General features: G+C 38.3%; 1 protein-coding gene across 1 annotated transcript in view; it reads right to left on the reverse strand.

Moving 5' to 3' along the window:
- The window catches only part of LOC103803981 (RNA-binding motif, single-stranded-interacting protein 3), a 341,464-nt gene that overhangs the window by 301,866 nt on the left and 14,456 nt on the right, over window positions 1–25,142 (reverse strand). The window contains exon 2 of the mRNA XM_009076562.1: window positions 11,906–11,964. Coding sequence (XP_009074810.1) covers window positions 11,906–11,964 — 59 coding nt within the window. The remainder of the gene's footprint in view (window positions 1–11,905; window positions 11,965–25,142) is intronic.

Genomic DNA, 25,142 nt, shown 5'->3' on the forward strand with positions numbered 1-25,142 from the left:
CAAAGATCGCATTTTCAGGTGCTGTTTCAGAGAGCAGCTGCCTAGGAAGCCCATAAGAACAGATGCAAGTCTTAATTTGAAATGACCACAAAGAATGTTATGGGACAAAGTGACAAGAGTGAACACCAAAAAATTGCAACAACAGATGGTATTCACCCTCCCCATTTGAAAAGAGCTCCAGGTCCCAATAGCTGACTACACACACCAGTAAGTGTTGTGCAGCTTCTTTTCTAAAATTGACTTTGTACCTGAGGAGCAGGAGGTGGCACACAGGGTGGCAATGTTCTGAAAACATCCCAAGTAAGATCTGGGTACCTAAAGTTCTGTAAACTTGGTGTCAAACTACCAGAAATTACAGAAACAGAGTAAAATTAATGGAAGTACAATATGTGGAAAGAGTTAACCTAGCTTTACTGGGTTTGCATCGCAGACCTAGTAGAGTTCTTTGAAAAGGTCAACAAGCCTGTGGAAAAGGGTGATCTGGCTAATATAGTCTGCCTGGATCTCCAAAAGTCATTTGACAATGACCTCACAAAAGATTTCTTAGGAAACTAAGCAGCCATGGCTTAAGAAGGAAAGTTCTTGGATAAACAATTGGTTAAGATAAAAAAAGAGGGTAAAGGGCATGATCTTTCTTACAAGAGGGGAATGGCACCAATGGACTTCCACATGGAGCTTTGCCAGGACCCATATTGTACAACCCATTTCTAAATTACAAGAAGAGGCTAAGCTGTGGGGTGACAAGATTATTTAGGAGACAAAACAGGAGAGTCATCTGTGAAGAATTGCTGAAGGAACCTATTAAACTAAGCAACTGGGTAATAAACCAGAAAAAGAAATTAAATGTAGATAAATGCAATGATGCACATGGGAGAAAATTCCAGTTATACATTATAAAATAATGCCCCTTGAACTGTCAGCTCCATATTTGCTCAAAAACACAAACTAAACTCCAGAAATCTTTACAAAAGGAATAAAAAGCAAGGCAAAGAATATACAGCAGAAATATCTACATATTTCCTGTCAGTCCCTCCTTCCCCATAACTTTTGAACTGACTGACCCCATTCAAGCAAATTTGACAGATGTAGCAATCTCAAACTCTAAATTCCAAAACTTCAATCTTGTTACTAGACACTAGTGATAACATAGCAGAGGCTTATTAATCCCAGCAGCCTCAGAAGGATTTGTTGTGTGGCATACACCACTCTCCTTTAAAAGTAACTATTTTAACGCTTCTGCAGTAACAACCCAAAAATGTAGAACATGGCAAGCAGCAGCTATGCAATTCTTTCTGATGTGAGAACTCAAATTCACCCAACTTGATAAATATGTATGTGTCTCCAAAACTCAAAGAATATTTAATGTCTGTTCCATGACTTTCTTCTCCAATAACTATCTACACTAGCAGTAAAATCTGTTTTCATTTAAAATGGAAATTACTATGATAATGTGCCACAAACAAACAAAAATTAAACAGTAAAATTTTGAACAAAGATTTTTTTTTCCTCAGTTTGGGGGCTTTTTCTAAAGATGCATTCCATCAATTATGTGGAATTTACCCTACAATTTAGTGTGAGCTGAAGTGACTGACAAGAGCAACCAAGATACCTCAGGCAAACCAGGCCACTCAGACTTTTTCTTGCTGTTTCGTGACTAAAGGTTGCCCACAAAAACCTTTACTTTCTGCAGAATGACATGCTTGGTTGCTTAAATATGCAGGCAATTAACATAGAGATAACATGCATTTAAATGGGGGTCCCAGTGACCCCCATCTCCTGACTGTAACCTTTGCTCTGAAAGCAGACAGCTTAGCAAAAATATTCAATTAATAAAAAGCCATGAAGGGCAACAAGTCCATTTCAATTAATTTAAAAATAAATAGTGTTTACTGCTCCATATTTAATAAGTTAATATAAAACAACACCATGACTAATATCACAAGCAACAAGGGAATGTGCCTGAAAGGTCTTTATAAAGATCATATAAAAAAATTGTTTTTCTCCTTCGTTTAGAATAAAACAATATTCTGTAAGCAATGAACAAAGAAAGGCTGCTGTCATATACACTTGAGGCCCATCTTTCTTGCCTCTGCCCATGTCCTATCCCAAGTGTGACACTACAGCTTGCCACAGTGACTCCAATCCCCCACTCCAAGCATTCCTTACTGCTTCCACCATCTCCTCTCATACCTGTACCTCCCTTCCAAATTCCTGGTTGGGTGAAGTCAGCACAGGCTCTGGCTCCACCATAAATGAACAAGTAGTGATTTACTGTAGCTACTTCAGCTGGAGCAAAACTAAACCCATCCTGTGTTTCTTGTGGTGAGAGCAGTGAGTGTCCATTCCACACAGCTGCCCAATTTCTGAAAGTATTTAACTTGCTTGTATTTGAAAGTCACAGTCCTCTTCTGCTTTAAACTGGACAAGAAGTTGCAAACTTCTATGCAAACAAAAAATTGAAAGCTTGGAGACTCTGAAATTATAAACCAAACTTAGAAAATGGAACAATATATAATTTTTTAATAAAACTTGTAGTTTGGGGGTCCAGAGAAACCACATATCACACCACTGCCATCTAATGGAAGAAAACATCAGCCAACCATTGGTCCTGGGGAAGACCCAGTCAGATAAACATTACTTCATCAAGTAGAAGAGTTGTTTCTACCACCCCTAACATGGCCTCCTTCTTCTCTCATAAATAAATTTAGCTTTCCTCAAAACATTCCAGGTTTAAAAAACTCACTAAATGTTATCCAAATATATAACTATTCTCAGAAGAGCAGCAAGACTGGTTTGGGGTTTTCTTTTGTGGAGAACTCAGTATTTCAAAGAAATGTAATTTTACTCCATTCAAAGTCATAAGGTTACTCATAGTACCTAAATTAATTGTGGAGCCCGCTCCATTTCAATTCCCTGGGCTGCAAAGTCCATAGGACAAGGTTGCATTTTAATTATTTTTTAGAGCATACAATTGTTTTGTGTACTTTTGATTAGTACCTATAGCTTTAGTGCTATATGGCTACCATAACCTAAACAGATGGAGCAATATTAATAATGCCCACCAGTTCCTTCCCCAGAACTGGTGTGGGTGGGTTTTTTGATCAGCATTGAGGGAACTACATCTTCAATGCCAGAGGTTATGATTTTTCTCCTGTGTTGCATGCACATCTATTCCTACTTGAGCAATCCTACGCCATCTCCAGACAGGCAGCCCTCAAATACCCAGAAAGACAGATTTAATAAAAGTGATAGCATGGTCTATTAGTGCTTTATTTTCACAGTATACTATCTACCAAGAAAGAGAACATTTACTTAATTTGCTTGGGTAAGAGAGCTCTCCTCTTCTAAACAAAAGCCAGGGACATGTAGTAATAGGGGGAAAAGGGCACAGTGACTTGTCTGATTGCTGGCACACTGCAGAAAGGAAGTCGTGCTGTACTTCACAGATCTGATTCCAAATGGATCCTGTTGAGTACCCATGTTCAATAAGAGTCTGTCAAGTGGATTCATCTATCTTCTATCAAGTCAGCATTTGTTTTTGCATATGCTGTATATTCTGAGAGCACCTAACAGAGTCAGTTCTAGCAAAACTAAGGAGTCAGGCACTGTCCTTCTCTTGCCTCTGCCTGAAGGCTTCTACAGCTGAGGTAGCTGGTCAGCTGCTGTGCTGAAGTCTTGAGACTTTTGAGAAACCAACTTCTCAACAGAGTACCCTCACTTTTAGAAAAGATGACCTGCCTTCAAGCAGCCAGAGGCCAAACATTTACCGGTGCAAGAGATGCAGTATCACAGCATCAGAGAAAAAAGGTTAAAGCAAAGTGATTCTGCAAAAAACAACGCATTGTAAGGAAGCTTTCAACAAAGCTGATTATGAGCCACTGTTCAGAGGAAAAAAAAAAGTCTCTACTGCTCACTTCTGTGATATGAAATAGATATTTCCATGTCTGCTGAGACCACTAAGAGCCTACTAACATTACCCAGTCCCAAAATACACTTCAAGCGCATGCCAAGCTATTGGCAAAGTTTTATACAGACCAATGAATCAAAACATTAATCACTGTGTATAAATGGAAATGTTACTTTTTTATTTCTCTGGAAGGAAACAAAGTTAAACCAATTATTTGTCAGTGATATGGGCCGGCAGATTTTGGAAGCAGTAAATTCAGAATAATCACAGATTAGATATGTCACACAATACTTCAGCATCTTGGGTCTCCTTACAGAAAATATTTGTTAGGCCATGAGTTCATTTATGAAAAGGTAATGACCCAGGAAATTTTTTCCTTTAATTACAAAGAAGCCATTTAAGAAAGTGTCTGGGGAACTAATTAGGAAGGAGTTTCCCCTGTAGAGGACCTGGCTTTAAACTCAATAAGCAATTTTTAGAGGACTTGAGACAGAGCACTGTTTAGATGCAGTCAAGACTGTTTACTGAGGTGCAGCAACGTTTTGCAGACACCGAGGCGGGTACATCTCTGAATCCTCACCACAGTGAGGCAGCGGCCAGCACTGGAATGCTCTAGCCATGATGACTTGTTTGGCACAACTCATCAAATCCTTACCTATTCCACTATAGCAGATGTAGAAAGCATTCAAAAATATACAAACAAGAGAATGTTTATCTCAAAACTAAAGTGAGATGTTGCAAAACATTTGCGCATTTGCCAAGACACATAACGCCTGCTGGCCAACTCAACAGGTGCCAGGAAAATGGATCACCCAACTCTCCCACTGGGTGCCATTGCTTTGTTATGATACCTAAACATCCATATAGATATCATCTGTAAATTCAAGGGGACACACCTACATACTTATTTTTGAATATACATATGCACTTTTTCCCCCCCTCATCTAGTTTTTGGTAACTTCTTAGAGTGGTCAGCTTTACAGAGCATTATAGTTTGTGAGCCCACAGACCAAACAAGCTTTTACTTGATAACACAGAGTGTGAACTTACACAGCATTTGTGGCTTGGTACTGGCAATTCCTTTCACTTTATTTTGATGCACACTTGCCATCAAGGTGTTTAGATGTCTCATTCAGGTATTTTCTCCTAAAGACTTGACTCTAGTCTCATGTGGTTACATAGTTACATCACTTCTTAATTTAAACAGAAAAACTATAAAAAACTCAACATTTACTTATGAAAACCACAGGAGTGAAATGAAAAAAAAGCCTGAAGTTTCAGAAAAGAAAAACTCATAAAACAACTAAAAAAACTCTGAGTATTTACAAATTTTAAATAACTAGCCTCACCTTGTTTATATGCATCTCTCTTTATCAAAAACCATAGCATAGCAACTTTGCTGTTTCAAAATGGGGACTCAGTGACACCACTGAAGACTTTGTCCTTCTAACTTTGGAGATAATGGTTTAATTAGCTGGCTTGCTAGCCAAAAGTGGCACAAGTTAGCATAATTTGTGTGTTCTGTTCAAGAGATCCAGGACCAGAAGGACCAGATTAGTTGCAGCTGCTCCAGGTCAGTAGTTAGATGGATCAGCAGAGCCATAGAGAAAACTTGCTGAGCACCTGCCCACAGTCAACATCTGTCCAGCCTTCACAAATGCCTCACTACTGGAAAACCTGCTGAATTAAAATATCCTATATTGCTACGCTTTTACTAACTTGAGAACTACTATGCCACTGATTACATAAAACTTTGGAATGGATTGAAAAAGACCAAAAAATAGAAAAACAAGAAAAAAAAGAAATGCAAATAAAACTAATGCACAAAAAAATCAGCACATCTCTTTTCTATTCTGGCATCAAAAATAGAACTGATTTATTTGCTACACAAGTCTAGAGTTTCACAATTAAATAAGTCTGTTTTACAAATTATTTACTTTCTACAAGATCCATTTCCTCTTGAAACACACTGTGCATGCCCTCCTAGTGTGAACAGTTTACATACTGTGATCAGGCACAGACCTACTTGTCTGGATTTTTTTCCCTTTCAAAACAGCAGTTCTGAGAATCATAAATTACACAGCACAGTTATTGTAATTTGAGCTTATTCCCAATAAATAAAATTTATTAACTAAATAGCTTTCCATGCAGCTTAGCTCTTTCCCACTAGCTTATTATTTCACACAGACTTGTTTCATGTTGCTAGTCACAACCAAATTGTGCCATCTTAATGCAAATTAATAAATATAAAGTAAAAATGCATAATTTCATATGATCACTAATAGCCTTTCATTTTCATAGAATATATGCGAACAATTATTTCCTAAAATTTGAAGTTCTGAAAGCATTTTGTCTAACATACATACCAACATATATCCACTATACGCTTATAAGCTTTGCTTATCAGAACACCAGAGCAGAAACCTCCAGCTCATTAGGCACCAATGCATTAGGGTATTTAGAGATGCTGGTGAACTTAAGCAGATGAGTAGCAACACTGACACAAGGTAGGACAGACTCCTTTTGGGAGATATGAAACAACATTTTATCATGCCATTCCAATTATCTCCAACATTTATAGTAGGCCTCCAGTTATTCCATTTTTGGTACACAAATAAACTTTCAATTTATAAAATAGGTCATGGTAAATTTTAAGCTCTGGTCTAAAAACAGCATGGCAACTGGAGAAATAAAATTGTATGTGATATATGGTGGGTTAACACAGACGACCTCATAGCATTTTTTTAACCGTAAACCCACAGCAATCCTAATGACTGCATATCTGCATCCCCAGGTTTTGTATTTTAAAAATGAATAGATCATTGCTAACATTTCTCAACAAGAAAAACGTCATAATGAAATATTAAAATTATAAACAGAGACTCTATAGTTCCCCTCAGCACGTTAGGCACATTTCTCTCCTAAGACAAACACTGCTATTCAACAAATCAAGTCACCCATGGTTTGAAAAAATATACATAAAATGAAGAATATGCCATTGAAGTGTTTGTCTCCTACACATTACTGTGATTCATACATTTATTAAAAAAAAAAAATAATTCCCAGGTGGGATTTCAGACTTTTACCCATTCTACTGTGCTCATCTTCTAAGGTCCTAGCAAAATGTTCAAAATCATATAAACTCCTGATTAAACCACGAAGCAAATCTGCATGCATGCAATTACAGTGTCTGCAAGGGCAGACACAGATGACAGTAATTCATACTCTAAGAAATGGGCTTGTGTATTTGGCAGATTAACTGTTCTGTATTCCATTGCTATGAGGTATGGAAACTGTACTGTGAAACAACCATTACTCATTCCCTCAGCTCTAAGCACGTAGGTCTATCAAAGGCAAGACAGTCTGGAGAGGGCGGGGGGCGAGGGCTGGAAAGAGAAGAGTCTACACGTTTCAGATTAACGCTTCTCTTGAATGGTTTCTTTTATTTAATTTCCCCTAGTTTTTAAATTAGAAAATACAGTAGACCCAGAAGGGAAGTGTGCAAGGGGGAGATGGAGAGAGGAGAGAGAAAGGGAAAACGCAAAAGCAGCCAATACTCTCCAACTTGTTCATTAGGGGGGTTGTGTTTGAACATCTGAATGAATCATGTGTCTGTTTTTCATTATTCTCCATATGTATTTGTTCTCTGTTTTGTTCAGCATTTTCTGGTCATGTTGTCATGACTGTGCTTATTTTGTTTTATACATTGTTCTATTACAGGGTGATTGTTACTTTTCCTCTGCCTCACTTAGCAGTTATGCCACCAACAAAGAGCAATCTGAAAATGAGAGGTTACGTCAAAAGGTTTCCCTAGTGAACTCCCTAGCAGCATATATAATTACTTTAGATCTGATTGCTTAATTCATACCAGGGAGAAATCCTCAGACAACACTGTTCCTTAGCATGACAGGAATGTGGTGGGTACCTTTCTAAAAATCTGAGGAATACTGGAAAATTACTTAAAGTCCATTGCAGAGCATTTTCCTTGTTTTTCCAAGAGGAAACCTAATACTTCTTGCTAAGTAGCAACCTATTTTAACAGATCTGCTGTTACCTGGGGTTTTTGAAATAATTTCTTTGCTAAATTAACTCTTTTCTATTTTCAGCTTAACTTTGTACCTTGGTCAACACACAAATGACACTGAAATACATTCTGAAACCATTAATCATATGATAACTTCTATCATCTCCTTGAATTTAATCCACCCTACTGCATTAGATACACATCACAGGATGACGTGTTCATTTAACAATGAACTTACACTTCGAAGAAAAGCGAGATCCAGAAGACTGGAAAGGATCAAACAAATAGTCTGGGGTTTTGCTGTTTGTTGTTTGGCTGTGGAGTTTTTGGGTTTTTTTAAAGAAATAGTTGTACACTGCAGTGTATCAGAGACACTTTCAACTTCTTGGAATTCACACGGCCTCAAAGATAACATGCTGCACGGTGATTAGTACCATGCAGCATGGATTCAGCAAGACTAAATAATGTCATATTGTAATTTTGTCAAAAACATATGTAACTAGTATTATGGATAGCTCAATACTGTATATTTTAGTTAAACCTTGGTTGTCCCTCATAACTTGAGCAGATGGGAGAAAAAAGATCTAGCTAAAAATGCTGTAATGTAGGTGCCAAAATGATTAGCAGATCCAATGTAAAAAAGAATTTCTGAATGGCTCAGTGTTGCACTACCTGGTATACTGAGAGGGTTTCCTCAAAAGTCTTCCCCAGGTCTGTTATTATTCAGTCTTTCAAGCATTATCTTGTCCAGTGGATTAGAGAAACCATTTATTAACTGTGAAGAGGATACTAAAGAGGTAACTGCCGCAAGCACTCTGAAGGCTTAAGATTTGAGAATAATCTTAGCAAATTAAGGAGTAGCCAAGAAAAAATAGGATAAAATTCAATACAGACAAATGAAAAGTTCTAGCTTTAGGAAGGAATAATCAACAGCACAGAGCAGAGCACACAATAAGCAATGCCTGGCTGGCAGCAGTGCCGGAGAAAAGAATAACAGGACCAGGGGCTGCAGAGAATCTTTCAGCATAAATCAGCACCGTTGTTCTCATGCAACACCCTGTGCCTCGGAGATGTATCTATATTTTAAATACACAGCTATTTATATGTATACATAAAAAAGAGGAGAGTCACATGATCCCAGGGAAGACCAATGAAATAACCTCTCCACTCTATTTAAAATGACAAGATTTGGGGCATCTAAAATCCTATGCCTGGCTCCAAGCTCTTCAAATAAGGAGTGAGCTAATTAGAGAGAGACCAGTGAAGTGCAATATAATCAGAAACTTAAAACAAATTGCCTTTAAGAAAAAAGTTAAAGGACTAGCATTTAGTCTAAGGAAAAGATAAGGCAGACACAGAACAGTCTTCAAATATATATGTTTGCTGCAAAAATGAAAGGAATAAACTGCTTCGCATGTCCACTGGGGATAAGAAAAGAAGCAATAGACTTAAATTGTATCAAGAGAGATTTAGGTTAGACATTAGGAAGCGCTTCATTATGGTGAGGAAAGGGAACATTATCACAGATTGCCTGAGGAGTTCAAGGAATCTCCACCACTGGAGGCCTTTGAGCGAAGGTTACAGAAACACCCTTCAGCAGTGGGTTAGAGCTGATCCTGCCTCAAGGCAGGCCCTGACCTCTTCAGGTCCCTTCCACTTCTGATTCCTGGGAAGTTTTTTTTTTTTGGCAGCCTTACTGAAGAGAAAGGAAATTGTACCCAGCATATAAAGCAGTAAAACATCTATTCTTTTTATGCCATGAAGCATACTGTTAATAAATCCAATTATGTTTACGATCTTTTAATGGCACCACTTATGTCATAAAGATCCATCTTAGAAAATACAAATAAATATCTCTGCCCTACAGTGCAATACAACAGCATGAAAGCAAACTTCTACAAAACTCTGACTCACCATTATGTGGCTCCTACTACAATAATCTCAAAGCTAACTGCAACATAAAGAACACCAAACCCAGAAGTTTTTCCTTCTCAAAATTCTACCATTCATATTCTTTACAATCTTTTCACTTCACATTTTGTGTGTTGCAAACAGATCCATTCCTTTCCTTGTTTACCACTGGCAAGGGGAACTGAGGAAGTTCAGCTCACAAGGGTATTCCTTCATAATGAAATAAAAGAAAATAAACAAAAAACCACCAAACCCCAAATGCAATCAGATCTTGTTCCTGGTGTGATAGTCAAAGAAACTGAGTGATGTTATCAAAATTCTGCCCAAAGAGTGCCCCAAGCAAAGAAAGCGCACATTTAGGCAAAAGTAAATGCATGGCAGTGCAACTTATGATGATGGCCCATCAGCAACTGGATTGGTGGAGTTTTCTAAGACTAGAATTGCTATTTTTCATCTTATTTTTCTCCTGAGTAGCTGACGTGGTTTAACCCCAGCCAGCAGCCAAGAACCACGCAGCCGCTCACACACTCCCCCACCAACAGGATGGGGGAGCGAATCAGAAGGGTAAAAGCTACAAAAACTCATGGGTTGAGATAAAGACAGTTTAATAGAGAAATCAAAAGCTGCACACACAAGCAAAGCAAAACAAGGAAGTAATTCACTGCTTCCCAAAGACAGGAGGTGTTCAGCCATCTCCAGGAGAGCAGTGCCCCATCACGTGTAACGGTTCCTTGGGAAGACAAACACCATCACTCCAGATGTCCCCCCTTCTTCCTCCTTCCTCCCACCTTATATACTGAGCATGATGTCATACGATGTGGAATATCCCTTTGGTCAGTTTGGGTCACCTGTCCCAGCTGTGTCTCCTCCCAATCTCCCACGCACTCCCAACTTCCTTGCCAGCGTGGCAGTACAGAAAGCAGCAAAGGCATTGACTCTGTGTAAACTCTGCTCAGCAACAACAAAAACATCTCTACGTTATCAACTCTGTGTTCTGCACAGAACCTGAACATAGCCCCATACTAGCCTCTGTGAAGAAAGTTAACTCTACTTCAGTTCAAACCAGCACAGTAGCTAATGAATCCTGTTGCAGGCAGGCAACAGACAAAGTCACAAACTTCCACAAACTTCAAGAGCATCTTTGGTACAGATGGCAGGATTTTACCCCACCTTGTAATTTCCCTGAATGTCCTCTCTTTTGCTTCTCTTCACAACCTATCTGGCCACTCATGAGGTATTCCTGTACTGCAATGACTCTTTTTTTACTAACTCATACAGAAAAGATGTCCAGGATGTGCGTCTTACCAGAAGAACCCACTCTAGTAGATCTTATTACTCCAAAGGGATTCTGGATACCACTAGTATAAAGTTACAGAGTCTGTTTAAAGCACAGCTTCTCCCACACAGACCCGATGATACTGCAGACTCATAAATGAATAACAATTCTAGTCCTAAAATACTACCAGACATGTTAGTCAATCTTCATCTTGGTAAATACAGCTATATGCACACACGAAACATGCGACATTTCATTAGAAAATGTTTCCATACATTAGCAGAAAAGTTAAGAACATGAAACTGAAAGATGAATTATTCTTACATCTTGGTCTTGCAACTTTTAGGTCTGTTTGTGTCATAACAAGTTGGGGTTTTTTTCTTCCATTAGCATAGGTCAAGACTTCACAAAAATATAAAAATTAGACCAGGTTTTCCTTGGGAATTTTTTCCCAAATGTTTCTCGGTTTTACATAGGAAATCAATTTGCATCACTGATGATATCGTTCAAATCAGACAGCACTATGTGGTTAGAAAGCAATTTACTCTTCTGCCGAAGCAATTTGATACTCGTTCTGATTTGTGATTTTCATTTTGTTTGTTAATGAAAAAAATTAATGAGCAATGTTACTGGAAACACAACTCAAAGCTTTGGCATTATTAAATACGTTTGTAATATACTGTACATTATGTTGATTGCACAGTTGGAGCCAAAGCCTTGGCAGTCAAGCCACCAGTCAATCATTCAAACTGATAATGAACTCACAGGGTGGACACTTTGCACATACCTTTGCACTGATTTGTGTTTTTGTCAAGAATTGCCTTTGTGGATACAATTTTCCCATACCTATGGAGAAAACAAAAAACAGAAGTACACGTTATTATATTTTAATAAAATACACAGTGATTATCGCACACATAGAAAACGTATATTAGGAAGAGATCTAGTGCTCTTAAAAAATGTTTGCCTTGTAATCCTGCAGGGAGTCCTTCTGCCACTGCAGTTCAAATAACACCTTCAGAGTGCACCTGAAAAGCATTAGCCATTTGCCACATCCTGCCTATCTCTGGTCACCATGCTGCACTGCCAGCATAAACGCCAATTATAGTAAGGATTTTAGGACACTGACACTAGTAAAGAGGTTTCTTTGATTAAACCAATTAAGTTTTCTGGAAAAAAAAAGTTTGTTTTAATACAGAAGGACCATATCCCTTCAGGATTTGCAAAAACGTAATGATTGGTCATTTTTTATGTGCATGCACACACAGCTGTGCTCATGTGTACATCTAAGCCTGTGCATATAAACTCTAAACTTCTGGTTTGGATAAAGGTTTTAAGGTTTATGTACATCTTCTAGCTCTTTTCAAGATGAATGTTAATACTTTATACCATCTCCCATAGACAGCATGGCACTGCGCTGCAATTTGATAGACTTAGCATGAAGAAGAGGAAATTCGGGCAGCTACAAGTTGTTACATTAAGCAACTAGACCAGAGGTTAAGATTAAAAATGCAGACTTGCTATTAAGTATCACAAAACCCCAGTAAAAGATCACAAAAGTTAGTATTTACGGCTGAATATAAGACATCAGGAGAATAAGCAAAATAATTTTATTTCTTAAGTCACTGATGTGCCTTGGTCTCTGCTTCACCAAAGAGAACTTCCTCTAAAATGTTCTTTTTTTTCCCAGATTTTTTTAAAAAGCATTAGTGATACTTCTGGCATATTGGGCTTTCATTTGGAGGACTTTTCCACAGAACACAAGTCCTCCATCAGCAAAGGCCATATCACTACATATGATTATAATAAAATTGTATCTTCTAACTGCAAAGCAACACCTATGGAAAATAACCAACAGTTCCCAAATTATAAACTATTGGAATGTATGGTAGTCAAATTTTTATTCAGTTAATTTTTATTAACAGCAATATAGATTGGGTGCTAGTGACTTCTACTTGAAATCCAGAATCCAGGATGCAGAGGACCTTGCTGCAATTCCCTTCTCTGCCTCAGGAGGAAATCCATGCCTCCTACTATACAGAAAAGAACGCAAAGGGCAGCTAGAGCACTGTACTACATATTCAAGGCTACGTGCTCCTCTATCCTACCAGTAAGCATACTCAGCAAACCAGGCAAAACAAGAAGAAAAAGGGGGAAAGGCACACTAACATTAACAACAGCACAAAACAAAGAAAACAAACAAACAAAAAAAAACCCCACCAAAAGAGAAGGGGAAAAGAAAAAAAAGGAGCCAGAGCGAAGAGTATCATAATTCACAGGGGAAAAGGGATCTTTGGAGTTCAGTCTGGGACTCAGAAAACACTTAACTACATCATGAAAGGTGAGTAGCACCAATGGGAAAGAGAGTGCCTAAACATACTCTTCGATACAAGCAAAGAAGACTTGAGACAATTCTGTGCCTGACAGAAAGTTCTCAGCTGAAGTTTCCATACTGTGAGTGACATGCAGACACTCAGCTTAAGACAAAGGGCACTGTCTCTCCATCTCTCTTTACTGTTTTTCTGACTGATGCAAAGTGAGACTTTCCATTTCACTGTTTTCCTTTCCCTAAGAGCCCGCAAAAGCATTTGTTTCCATTTGACTTTCATTTTGGGGAGGAAAAACATGTTTTGATTCATTTTGTTTTAGTCTGAAACCAGTCAGGAGGAGGAGGGAAAACTGACCTAAAGGCATGAACCATTTGTGCAAACTAAGTCAAGCCTCAATTCAGCCATCTTTTAGGAACCAAAGAAATCTTACAAACCCACCTCCCCTACACCTCTTTTTTTCTTTTTTCTTTTTTCTTTTTTTTTTTTTTTTGCTGGCTCTGTAGAGCAGCAGAATTTTGTGCTCTGGAGACAGGAGCAATCCATTGTATGCTGCACTATGATGGGCACATACACAGGTATTTGTAAGTCTATTTTGCCATAGTTGCTCCACTCCAACTAAATACATAACAGATTCAATGTTAACCATGAGATCACATGCTTTTCTGACCTCAGGTGTTTCCAGAATTGGGGCCTTTATACTCACTTGTGTTCCACTTAATTTCATAATTCTTCACAGTAATACCTGAAGTTGACTTTGGCCTCTAAGATATTAGAGCACGTCTTAAGAAGGTAAAGGCAAAATCTTTGCCAGTATGATTTATGGCTGTTCAGTGGGCCAACTTACCCAGCAGGAAATTTGGCCCGTGCGGTGCATCTTCATTTATTTGATTTATTTAGATTTAATATCAAATACATGAAAAACATGCAAAAACATGCCTATCTTCTACAGTAATGGGCCTCTGACAGATATATAGAAAAAGAATCCAACAAAAATCAGCAACTAACCCACAACAACCTCAAATAAAACACAACCCCTACCTAAGCTTCCGCCAAAAAAAACTAACACCCAGCCTCCATTTCAATCCAGCCACTCCTAATGAATTTATATGTTGTTTCATCCAAGTCACGTGAGAGCTTAAAGTTAACATTTCTTGCCAGTAGAGACAGGCATTTGTGGTTCCTCTGCTTTTATTACAGATTTCCCAGTTATTTGCTACATACTGTGATCCTGCAAACACTCAGTTACACTAGAGATTTTACTCACAGAAGTAATTCTGCTCAGTTCAGAAGAGGTTTCCTCCCACATGCAAAGCTATGTGTGCACCTTCATGTTTGGGAAAACAGACATCACAGTGGTTAAGAGGCACCACAATAACAAACACTGTTATAGGCAATTAGCCATATGCCGGCGATTTAATCTACTGCTATAAACCTTGAGTGCTACCACAAGAAAGTAATTGGAATTAATTTGGACACTGTTTTCCTAAATATTTCAAGTAATTATTCTACAGTAATCAGAATATCAGTTCTGATGAAGGATGTTAGTTTGTATGCTACATGAAATCCAGAAGGTATTTTGTTCCTACAAATGTAGTCATATTTCTTTCTATAGTGTGGAGAGTGGTATTAAGCTATGCCTCCAAAGTTATTTGGCTTTCTGTTTGCGTGACTTTTAATCATTATTTGATTCACCCAGAAGTGCAAAAACACTATTCCTCAATGGGAATACTCACAGAAATAAAGATGAAGTACACCACAAGAGCTGACTTCTTGTTTTCATATATTTAAATGGAAACCACTATAAAATTCAAGAGCCTGCTCTCCTTTGTTCCACAAGCTATTGATATTGCTAATGTAAAAAAATACCAGATATGGTCTGCTTGTCGTAAGAAAACATGAGCACTGTTTAATTTCCTCCTGAGTTACGGTTCATGGAAGTACCCTTCAAAGATTTTCAATCTAAAATTCTGGTCATAAAAGGATAACGGTAGAATTGAGTTCATCTCAATGCCTTATTACCAACCCTTCAACATAATGGCTGTATCATTAAGGATAACCTACTGCATCACACTATCCAAGGAAATAGACGTAATGAATCTGAGATGACTACCTCAGGAATGTGACTATTGAGCATCTGAACTAAAATCACTTATACAAAGGATTTCCAGACACTCTTCCCAAAGTGTTATCTAAATGAACAGTAAGCACAAATAAAATTGTTTAAGTGCTTTTAAAAATCCTTCGAATCTTTTAAATTCAATCATGCTTTCATAGCTTTTCAATGTAATAATTTTTATTAAAAACCAGGTGGCCAGGTATTTGAAAGAGCTTCCATGTCAGGAACAACTGCACAGACTAAGACTACACCTCATTAAAGAAGGACTCATGCAGTGAGATGGTGACTAGCTGTCTTCACTGTTTTCGTAACACATAAGGACTGCCCAGAAAATTATAAGGTTTAAAACCTGCAGGTTCCAGAATGGAGAGTTATTGGTGGAACTCATTGCCACAGCCCACAGTGATGCCCCACAGAGCATATCACTACAGAAACCTATCAGACAGCTTCTAGGATGGAAAAATAAGTCATGAAATTAAAAGCAAAGACACATTTGTGGCCCTGGAAGTCACATACTACCAGAAACTGTGAGAGAATATCAGAGTAGCATCATTCCATGTTGCCCCTATTTTAACATCAGGCACCTCCACAGCTGCTGAAACTAATTTCTATCTGACCCAGCCCAGCTGTTCTTACATTCCAAGAAAACTTTAAGCTGGGGGTGGAAATTCCGTCTTATAAACATTTTTACTTTCTCTTGTATATATCAGTTTGGAGTGAAACAGTTCAAGTCATCTGATACTCTCAACATTATGAAGGTCACTTCGAACTCTTCACTTACAAATGGCAGTAACTCACACCATGTCACGTGGAAGGTAGAACTAAAGGAATAGCCCATGGTGCTGTGCACAGATACAATCTCCCTGCTCAGCCCTGGCTACAGAGCTATGTCAAAAAATCACTCTCTCAAGAGCTCCATCCCATTGCACCTCACCTTTTTGGACTACTCAGCAGACTCGGAAAAGATGTAAGCAATGCAGAATGAGCCCTTAATGTACATCAAAGCTACAGCATCAATAGATCATTTCAAGAGCTTTCAGTTAGGCGGACGATCAGCACTTACACTGCAGACAAAGCTCAATCCGATCATTTCCAGGAAGTTATTTGATAACTGATGTTAAAATAGAGATAGTTCCTGAAGGAAACACTTCAGCTGCAAGTGATACCACTCACAAGATGTGGGAAACTTAACCACTGCACACGCCAACCCCCAAACAGATGGGAATTTGCTGTCTTACAGCACACAAAGGATTTGAGCTATTTCTCCTTCTGCCTGTGGGAAGCTGGGGGGCAGGGAAGACAAGTGCGCAGCCAGGGTTAGGAGGCAAGTGAGATTCAGCTGGGGACTAGCTAAAGGCAGAGGAATCAGGTGCCACCCACCCCACTGCTGGCAGGCAACATGCCAGGATAAGAAGCTGGCTGAGGGGCAGCTGCAACCAGCAGCTGCTGGGTCAAAGAAGGGATTTCCTGGGAGGCCAGGCTTGCTGGACCCACTCAAACATTTCAGCTTTTCCATGTTATTATGGAAAACAAAAGCCTATGGGACAGTTACATCATATAGTGGCCTTCAAGCCAGCCTTGAGGCTGACCACAGCTAGTCCTGTAACATAGAATGTCTGTCGGACTGGACAGGATGTCTCCAGCCACTTGCTCGACTTGGTGCACACACACTGCTATCCTCACCTACAAGGCGATGGGTGCACAGGCATGTACAAAACACAGCCTTTGCCCAGTTCAGTCACTGCTTGTATGTTTCAAATAAATGTGAAACTTGGAACTGAAACTCAAGCAACCAGTGTACAGAATTCTTCCTTGCTTAGTTAAACCAGTGGAGTTATCATGTAATTTCCGAGTTCAGAGCTTAATAATTATATCCCCAGTGTTCGGGTTCACTCAAGGCCTCAAGCATTGCTCAGAGCACAATCCACCGAACTGAAAACAGTCTGCATTTCTGGGCATTTAGGTAATATATGCTTTTATCTTGGGAACTTTTGTACTGGGATGAATTTGACCAGCAGTAATTGGATTTAGATAAGCGACTCTGAAGCTCTTTCATTCTTGTGAATTAATATCTAAATAGTATAACTGGGTTTATTTTGTTTAAAGCAGACTCTATTAGGCAAATCATGGATTTTGGGAGAAAAATTAAAAGGTCCACATTATGAAGACCTAAAGAACAGAAGGAACTGCTGCTAGATTTCTTAGAGGGACATTTTTTCCTATAATACACTGCCACATGAACTTATGACATCCAAATATACACGAAAGAGAAATTCACTCAAAAAGAAAACTTCGATTTCTATGATAATTTCTGGGCATTTCATCTACTGCATGGCATTTTAAATGCTTGTACTGCTCAAAAATACAAGAAATAACTATTCTATCCCTTAAGAATTGAGTTGTTTTGTCATCCTTTCTCTGTCTCTTATTTCTAATTAAAAACAAAGAAGTAGTTAATACAAAACTCTTACACTCACACAAAAATACAACCACAAAATACATGCCATTCAGAGTACCTCTTATTTTCACAGACCAGTGTGTGGCTTGGGGAACAAACAGAAGAAGCTAGTTGCAGGGAACCTATGATGTACTGGACTGTCAAGACCATACTTTTTTAAGAGTTTAACATTTGGCTGCTTTGTCTTCTCTACTTAGTTCAGTCTGGCTGTCAAGTTTACAAAAATCATTCCTTCACTAAACAGAATACAAGCTTTTGATACTGTATTCCACAGGACTCTTGTGGACAAAATGTCCACAAGAATAGATAGATAAACACATCATAGGATGGGTGAGCAACTGGCTCATGGGTCAGGTGCAAAGAACTATAGCGAATGAGATTACATCAGGCTGGTGACCCGTCACTAGCAGGGCTCCACAGGGCTTCATCTTGAGGCCTAGAGCTCTTCAACATCTTCATAAGTGACTTGGACACAGGACTTGAAGGGATAATAAGTCTGCAGCTGAATACAAATTTGGGAGGAACTGTTGACACCCTCAAAGGGAGAGAGGCCTTGCAGAGACACCTGGACAGATTAGAGGACTGGGCAATCACCAAACATACGATGTTTAACAAGGGCAAGTGCTGGATTCTGCTCCTGGGATGGGGTAACCATGGATGTACAAACAGACTGGGGAACAGTCTGTGGAAAGCAGTGCCACAGAAAGGGATCTGGGGGTCCTGGTCAATTGAATGGCAAATTAAATGAGCCAACAGTGCGCCCTGGCAGCCACGAGGGCCAACCACATCCTGGGATGCATCAGGCAAAGCACTGCCAGCAGGTTGAGGGAGGTGATTATCCCACTCTGCTTTGCACTGCTGCAGCCTCATCTCAAGTCCTGTGTGCAGTTTTGCAAAACACAATAAAAGAAAGAGATAAAGCTATCCAAGAATGTCCAAAGGAGGGCTGTGAAGATGGTGAAGGGTCTAGAGGAGAAGCCATACAAGAAGCAGTTGATGTCACTTGGCTTGTTCAGCCAGGAGAAGAGGAGACTGAGAAGAGACCTCCATAGTAGTCTACAGCTTCCTCACAAGGGGAAGGGGAGGGACAGGCACTGTTGTCTCTGGTGACCAGTGCCAGGACCTGAGGGAATGGCACGAAGCTGTGTCAGGAGAAGTTTAGTTTAGGTATTAGGAAAAGGTTCTTCACCCAGAGGGTGGTCAGACACTGGAACAGAATTCCAAGGAAAGAGGTCGCAGCACGAAGCCTGACAGAGTTCAAGGAACACTTGGACAACACTCTGAGGCACATGGTGTGATTCTTAGGGCTGTTCTGTGCAGGGCCAGGAGACGAACTTTGATGATCTCCTAATAGATCCCTTCCAATTCAGGATATTCTGTGATTCTGTGTAGTACAGCAATTTAAAATAACTACTTGTCCAAGAGGTTTAAAAACACCACAAAAAAGAGAGACGGGGTTCTTAAATCCTTTGGTTGCACATCTAAAAGATCCCTGTACTTTCAGAAGGGCTCATGAGTTATTAGCACCAAACTCTGTAAGGGCAGCTCAGCAATTCTGGAACTCAGACCATGTATTTCTGTTCCTAAGAACACAGTTAGGAGCCTAGTTTTTCAATAAACTATATTCATATTCATATTCATATTCAATAACATATCCTGGTACAGATATTTACTTCTAAGGGTGTAGTGATTTCATTCATATATAGGCCTATTATTCATCATAATCCCATGTCCACTGAAAATATACATTTTAAAACAAGGAGAGAAGAAAAAGGTACAAAACCTATAAAATAACTATGTGTACATGTCTATGAGCACTATTACTGCTTTAGATAAAGAAAACCTAAGATCTTACCATTCTACTGAATAACAGCTCCATGTTAGGAGGAGACAACCTAAACAGTATTTCAGATTACGGATTGCGTCATTTACTTTATACTGCATTTACAGATCATATTCAAAAATCCTGCTTTTCAGAATGCAAGGACCATTTGCCTCAAATCACAGGGCTCGAATACAGCCCAGGAACACCCGTGTTAAGTCCTTCGGTGCTCTTTTATTGAAGCATAGGGAAAACGTGGTAGTTTTAGTGAAGTTTGCTTCTTGTAAAACTTCAATAAACTCAGGAAGAGAATACTGTAAATAAACAGGCATGTAAGAAATACCTACAATGAAACAAATCCCTCTACTGTTAAAATGCTAGCTTTTCTCTCCAGTCTCTGCAAAACCTACTGCTAACTGAAGCCCATGAATGTCTCACCTTCAGCCTCACTAAAATGACAGATGCACCTCACATTCAAGTTAGAAATGTATTTAACAAGACAGCTCAGGTATTTATCAAGAAAGATTCATACTTCCTATTCAAACTAATCTGTGTTTCTATACTTATACATTATATGAGACTTCACCTCCAGAAAAACAGTTCCATATGTAAGTGTACAGGATCTGACTGTAATTAACTACTTGGGAAATTAAGCCAGGTAAAACAGAAGCTAATGTAAATGAAATTTAAACATTAAACTACATTTATTGAAAGAGGAAGACCTTTAACTTTCAGGCTTGTAAGAAGTCTATCACTTTAGCAGTTTAAAGGTAACTTTTCCTGTAGCCTTGTTCCTTTTCTTGCCAAAATCAGAAAAAGATTTATTTTTTTTTGTCTGCATGTAAATGAAATTAAGTAGCTTAATCCAACACTTGCAGAAATCAAAGGCATTTTTTTCATTGCCTTTGGTAGGTACAACCTCAAATCCCATTCACAGTGTTTATAATAAGACTAGAGATTTGTCACACCCTTGATACCCAAGACAGAATAAAATGCCACTTACTGATGTGGCACTCCCCATAAAAGCCTGACATTTTACAGTGTTTTTTCTCAGTTTGTTGTGAGACACATGGCTATTAGCTGCAGATTTCATTCTAAATGCTGTTTATTCTTAATTAGTGCTATGTATTATATTCATATTATAGCTGCATGTTTGAATATTGAAGCTATTTAAGACTATTTAAAAATTGATTACATTATTGTATATCATATTTAAATTAAAATTATGACATTTATATTTTTGCTTTGATAGAAAGCTATGTTTTTCCCTCACTCTTCTGCTATGACAAACAACCAGTGTTAATAATTAATTAGCAAAATATTCTACAGTTGCTAAATTAAGTACGAAAAACCAAATTCATGCACAAATTAATAACTATGATTTCATGTAATACATTTCAGTCTTTCTTCTGGGCCATGATTAAATCTTCAGTTACTAATTATTCCATATTCTCAAGAATTCAGAGGTCTTAAAAAATAAAATGCAACTTTCATTTGCAGACACTTAGCAGTGCTGCTAAATTTTCTGTATAATGATAGGATGCATTACTGGGAAGCCAGTCTAGGGATCTGAAACCCTTCACAGAATGAGATGTGGTTTACTGTAGCCTATCACAAATGATAATGCCAGGCATACTCTAATTTTCAAAGGGCAGTGGATTTTTTAAAAATACAAACCTTATCTTTTCTACTATAAAGACATTGCTCAGCAGCACAGGAAGAAAAGAAATAAGCAGATCTTCCAACTTGAAGAATTTCCTCTATCCAACAATTCCATTATTTTAGATACTGTGGAAATACCCTCCAACATATTATTCCTGTGTGTAGAATTTATTTACTTTGTATGTTCCAGCATGCTGTGCTGTCTTGTATCTGATTTCTCATTCACAGTCTTGCTTACTTACGGAAGATTCATTGTTAAATTACAGTTGGTATGAAGCAGCATGCCAGCATACCATGATATTAATCTCTGAAGTATTCAATCATTTAACAATAGTCTCATTATTCAAGAGAGCTCGGAGCATTCGGTTTGTGCAGATTTTCTGACATTTCACTAAAACAATTTACTCTTAAAAGAACTCAGTGAGTGCAACATATTGTAAATTATATATATACATATATATGCCTCAATCAGATGGTTCCTCTCCAACAATAGCTAAGAAAAAGAAGAGGAATTAAAAAGAAAAGGAATTACAGATAAAAGCAAGAACTCCAGCTACCACCAGGGACCGTGAACTCAAACTGATAATTTAAAGCTGAAGCATTTTATAGGGTTCACACAGAGGCCATTTGAGTCAAACGTGTGAGTGAGATTTCTTGAATTCACAGAGCTCCCATTTAATTATTTACAAATTAGAAAAATCCAGGTACATGGGATGTCTTTGGAAACAATGTAGTTTTGAGAGGAACTGTTTCTTAGGATTTTTACATTGCAAAATACATATTTCAGGAACTGTGTCACAGAAATTATTCTTTTTCTTCAATATATTTATTTTAATCCTTTTATTTCCAGGGCTGGAATGTCACACTTGTATTTATTTTCCAAAGGCCAAACTTTGACAAAAGTGGCACAGAAAAGCACATTTTTTTCAGCATGAAATTTTCAAGGAGAAACAAGAGCATGGATTTGGATTTTTATAATTATGTAGACAAAAGTTCATACTGCTTACCCAGAACTGGGACAGAATACCTCTGGTTTGAAGTTTCTTTGAATTTTAACTCCATCAAGTATTTTTACAAAAGCAAAGATCTTTTTTAGTCCATTTATTTGTACAACTCTAACATAAATACAGGCTCAGGAGAGTGTGTGAAAACAGATTCGATAAGCTATTTGTTCACAACGTTTTTAAATGTTCATGCACATGTACAATTTCAGGCATGTTGAACTTAAACAGGACGATCCACATTTCTCAAGGTTAAATTATCTTTGTAGGCTCATAAATTAATGTGCTTGTTTAGTGTGGAAAGTCCTCCCTACAGCCCCAATACAGGAAAGAGATGCACACAGCACATACAGGTACACATTTCCAGCCAGCCAGTGCTTTGCTCTCCTCAGTGCAAGGCCTGTAACTACTACAGTACTTCTACGTGAACAAATCTGTTCTTGCTGGCAACTCACCACAACTCTCAGCCACATATTCTCCAAAACCTTCTCTTTAATGATAGCTTTGTCAACAATTAAATTCAAACGAGATGAAGTTGCCCTGTATGCCATATAGATACATATGTATCATGTGTTCATTTTTTTTGCTTTCAAAATTGTTTAAAAACCTGCAAGTGGATGCAGCATAAATGAAGAGACCTGATAAACCCCCCCACATTTACAGGTTTAAAAAGATATCTAGTTTAGAGTCCTTGTCTATTACATAAATTATTTTTCATTCTTTACTGCCCAAAGACAGACAGACATATTTGAACATATTAACCTTACTATGCCAGGCTGGCAAATATCTTCAGAGAGAGAATTTATTACAAACTGCACTTTGGATCTGACTCTTAGCTTCCAGAAATGTGATACCCCCCTTCTGAGTCCAAGGGGCTGCCTCAGTTTAGGCCAATGGAGAAACTGCCTCATGTCTTTGAGTGCTGAAGTTATACTTCCAGGTAACATCAAGGGGCAGAATGTACAGCATAATTAGCAAGTCCTGTAACTCTCTGATAATGAGTCAGCACTTCTGAGCCTAATACAAACAAAATTTTAGTTAACCAAAAACTCAAGCTTTGTGCCAGCTGCTCTCACTGGAAAACCTGCCCGAGTGTCCTACAGAAGAAAACCCAACACTGGCAATTGCCGTGCTCTGCTGTGGTTCAGCATGCACCCAGAAACAGCCAACATGGACCAGAAAGGGATGAGATAAGCCACGGGATTCACTAACTAAACACTCTCTTCATATACTTAGTGTCTTCTCTCCTTAAAAGGACACTTGGTGGGTCTTGCTAGGCAGAACCCTAGATGGAGAGCAGTGAAGAGACGTGCAGTGTAGCCTGTTCTTTCTGAAGTATATATAGCCAGATCTAGAGGAAGGCACAAGAATTTAAACATTTTATGTTTCTGTTGAAAAATTTTACCCCAGGAACAAAAGACTCTCTGAAAAACACAATGAGCGCATTTTTAAATCTGACCAGTAACGCTGAATTTGGAAGCAAATTAGCTTCAATTGCTTGGGAGCCCTCAAAAGAAGACTTTTGTATATTAATGGCTTCAGGCACCTTCAAATAAACTAATTAAATAAGATACAATCCTCAAACCATATAAAGATACACATGGAAAAACTGAGACCTCATTCTGAGTACTGGGCATACTTAGAGAGAAAGAGAACTGTGATTCACTGCTATAAAAACACTAGTGCCCCTGCAACTGGCCAAGAAGTATAGCACTGATAATTCCTATTACTCTCCAATGCACAAAAAAGGTTATGAAATTAATTTTTGGTATTAAAATATACTAAGAAATAAATAGATTTGAGAGTCCCTTTATTTTGGTTATATATTTCAAGCCTTTGTAATAGACTCAGGTTATATTTTCATGCTTTTCTTCACAGCCATGAAGGAGAGAAACCTACATTTTTATAAAAATTGGAAGGTGAGATTCCACCTTATCACATGCCTCAGGATCTAAGGGTTTAAGAAACAAATATAGTGAACTTTGCAATAAAAGTTTGAGGGCTGGCAACACCAAGGGCAACATCTTCATCAAATATTAGTGAACTTCCTCAGCTAGGGTAAAAACACTGCTTGCACTGTATGGATCCCAGAAAACAACCCTGAGAAGAAAAAAATAAATAAAATAATAGCAATGAACAAATCTACCCTGTGATCTATTCCCCACTTTATAGAAAGAGCTGGATTTAAAGATAGATAAAAACCCCAGTGCTGACACACCTCATTTTCCTACTGCTATCACACACATTAAGGGCAAGTATATCCTGTATGGATAAATAATATTCCAGCAGACCAAATATAATCTGCCAAATGTGCTGGGTTTAAAAATTAATAACACAAAATTTATATTTATCACCTCTAGCAGCAAGCTGACTGCTTTTTGAACATCCCATCAGAAGCAGTAAAAACACAAAACTAATATAAAAAGGTCACAGGCATTCTTCATGGAGTCAAAGACACATTCTACAAGAAACAGGCCTATAGTCTGCAAATATTTACAACTATAAACAAGTGAATTCATACCATGGACAGTCCTGAATGCACCCAATGGCCAGATTTCATCAACCAAGCATTTGCAGCATCAGATCATATACTTACACTTTACTGAAACATCTTATTCATCAACAGGATTTTCAC

Source organism: Acanthisitta chloris, unplaced genomic scaffold (assembly GCF_000695815.1).
Source record: "Acanthisitta chloris isolate BGI_N310 unplaced genomic scaffold, ASM69581v1 scaffold1876, whole genome shotgun sequence".
Lineage (NCBI taxonomy): Eukaryota > Metazoa > Chordata > Aves > Passeriformes > Acanthisittidae > Acanthisitta > Acanthisitta chloris.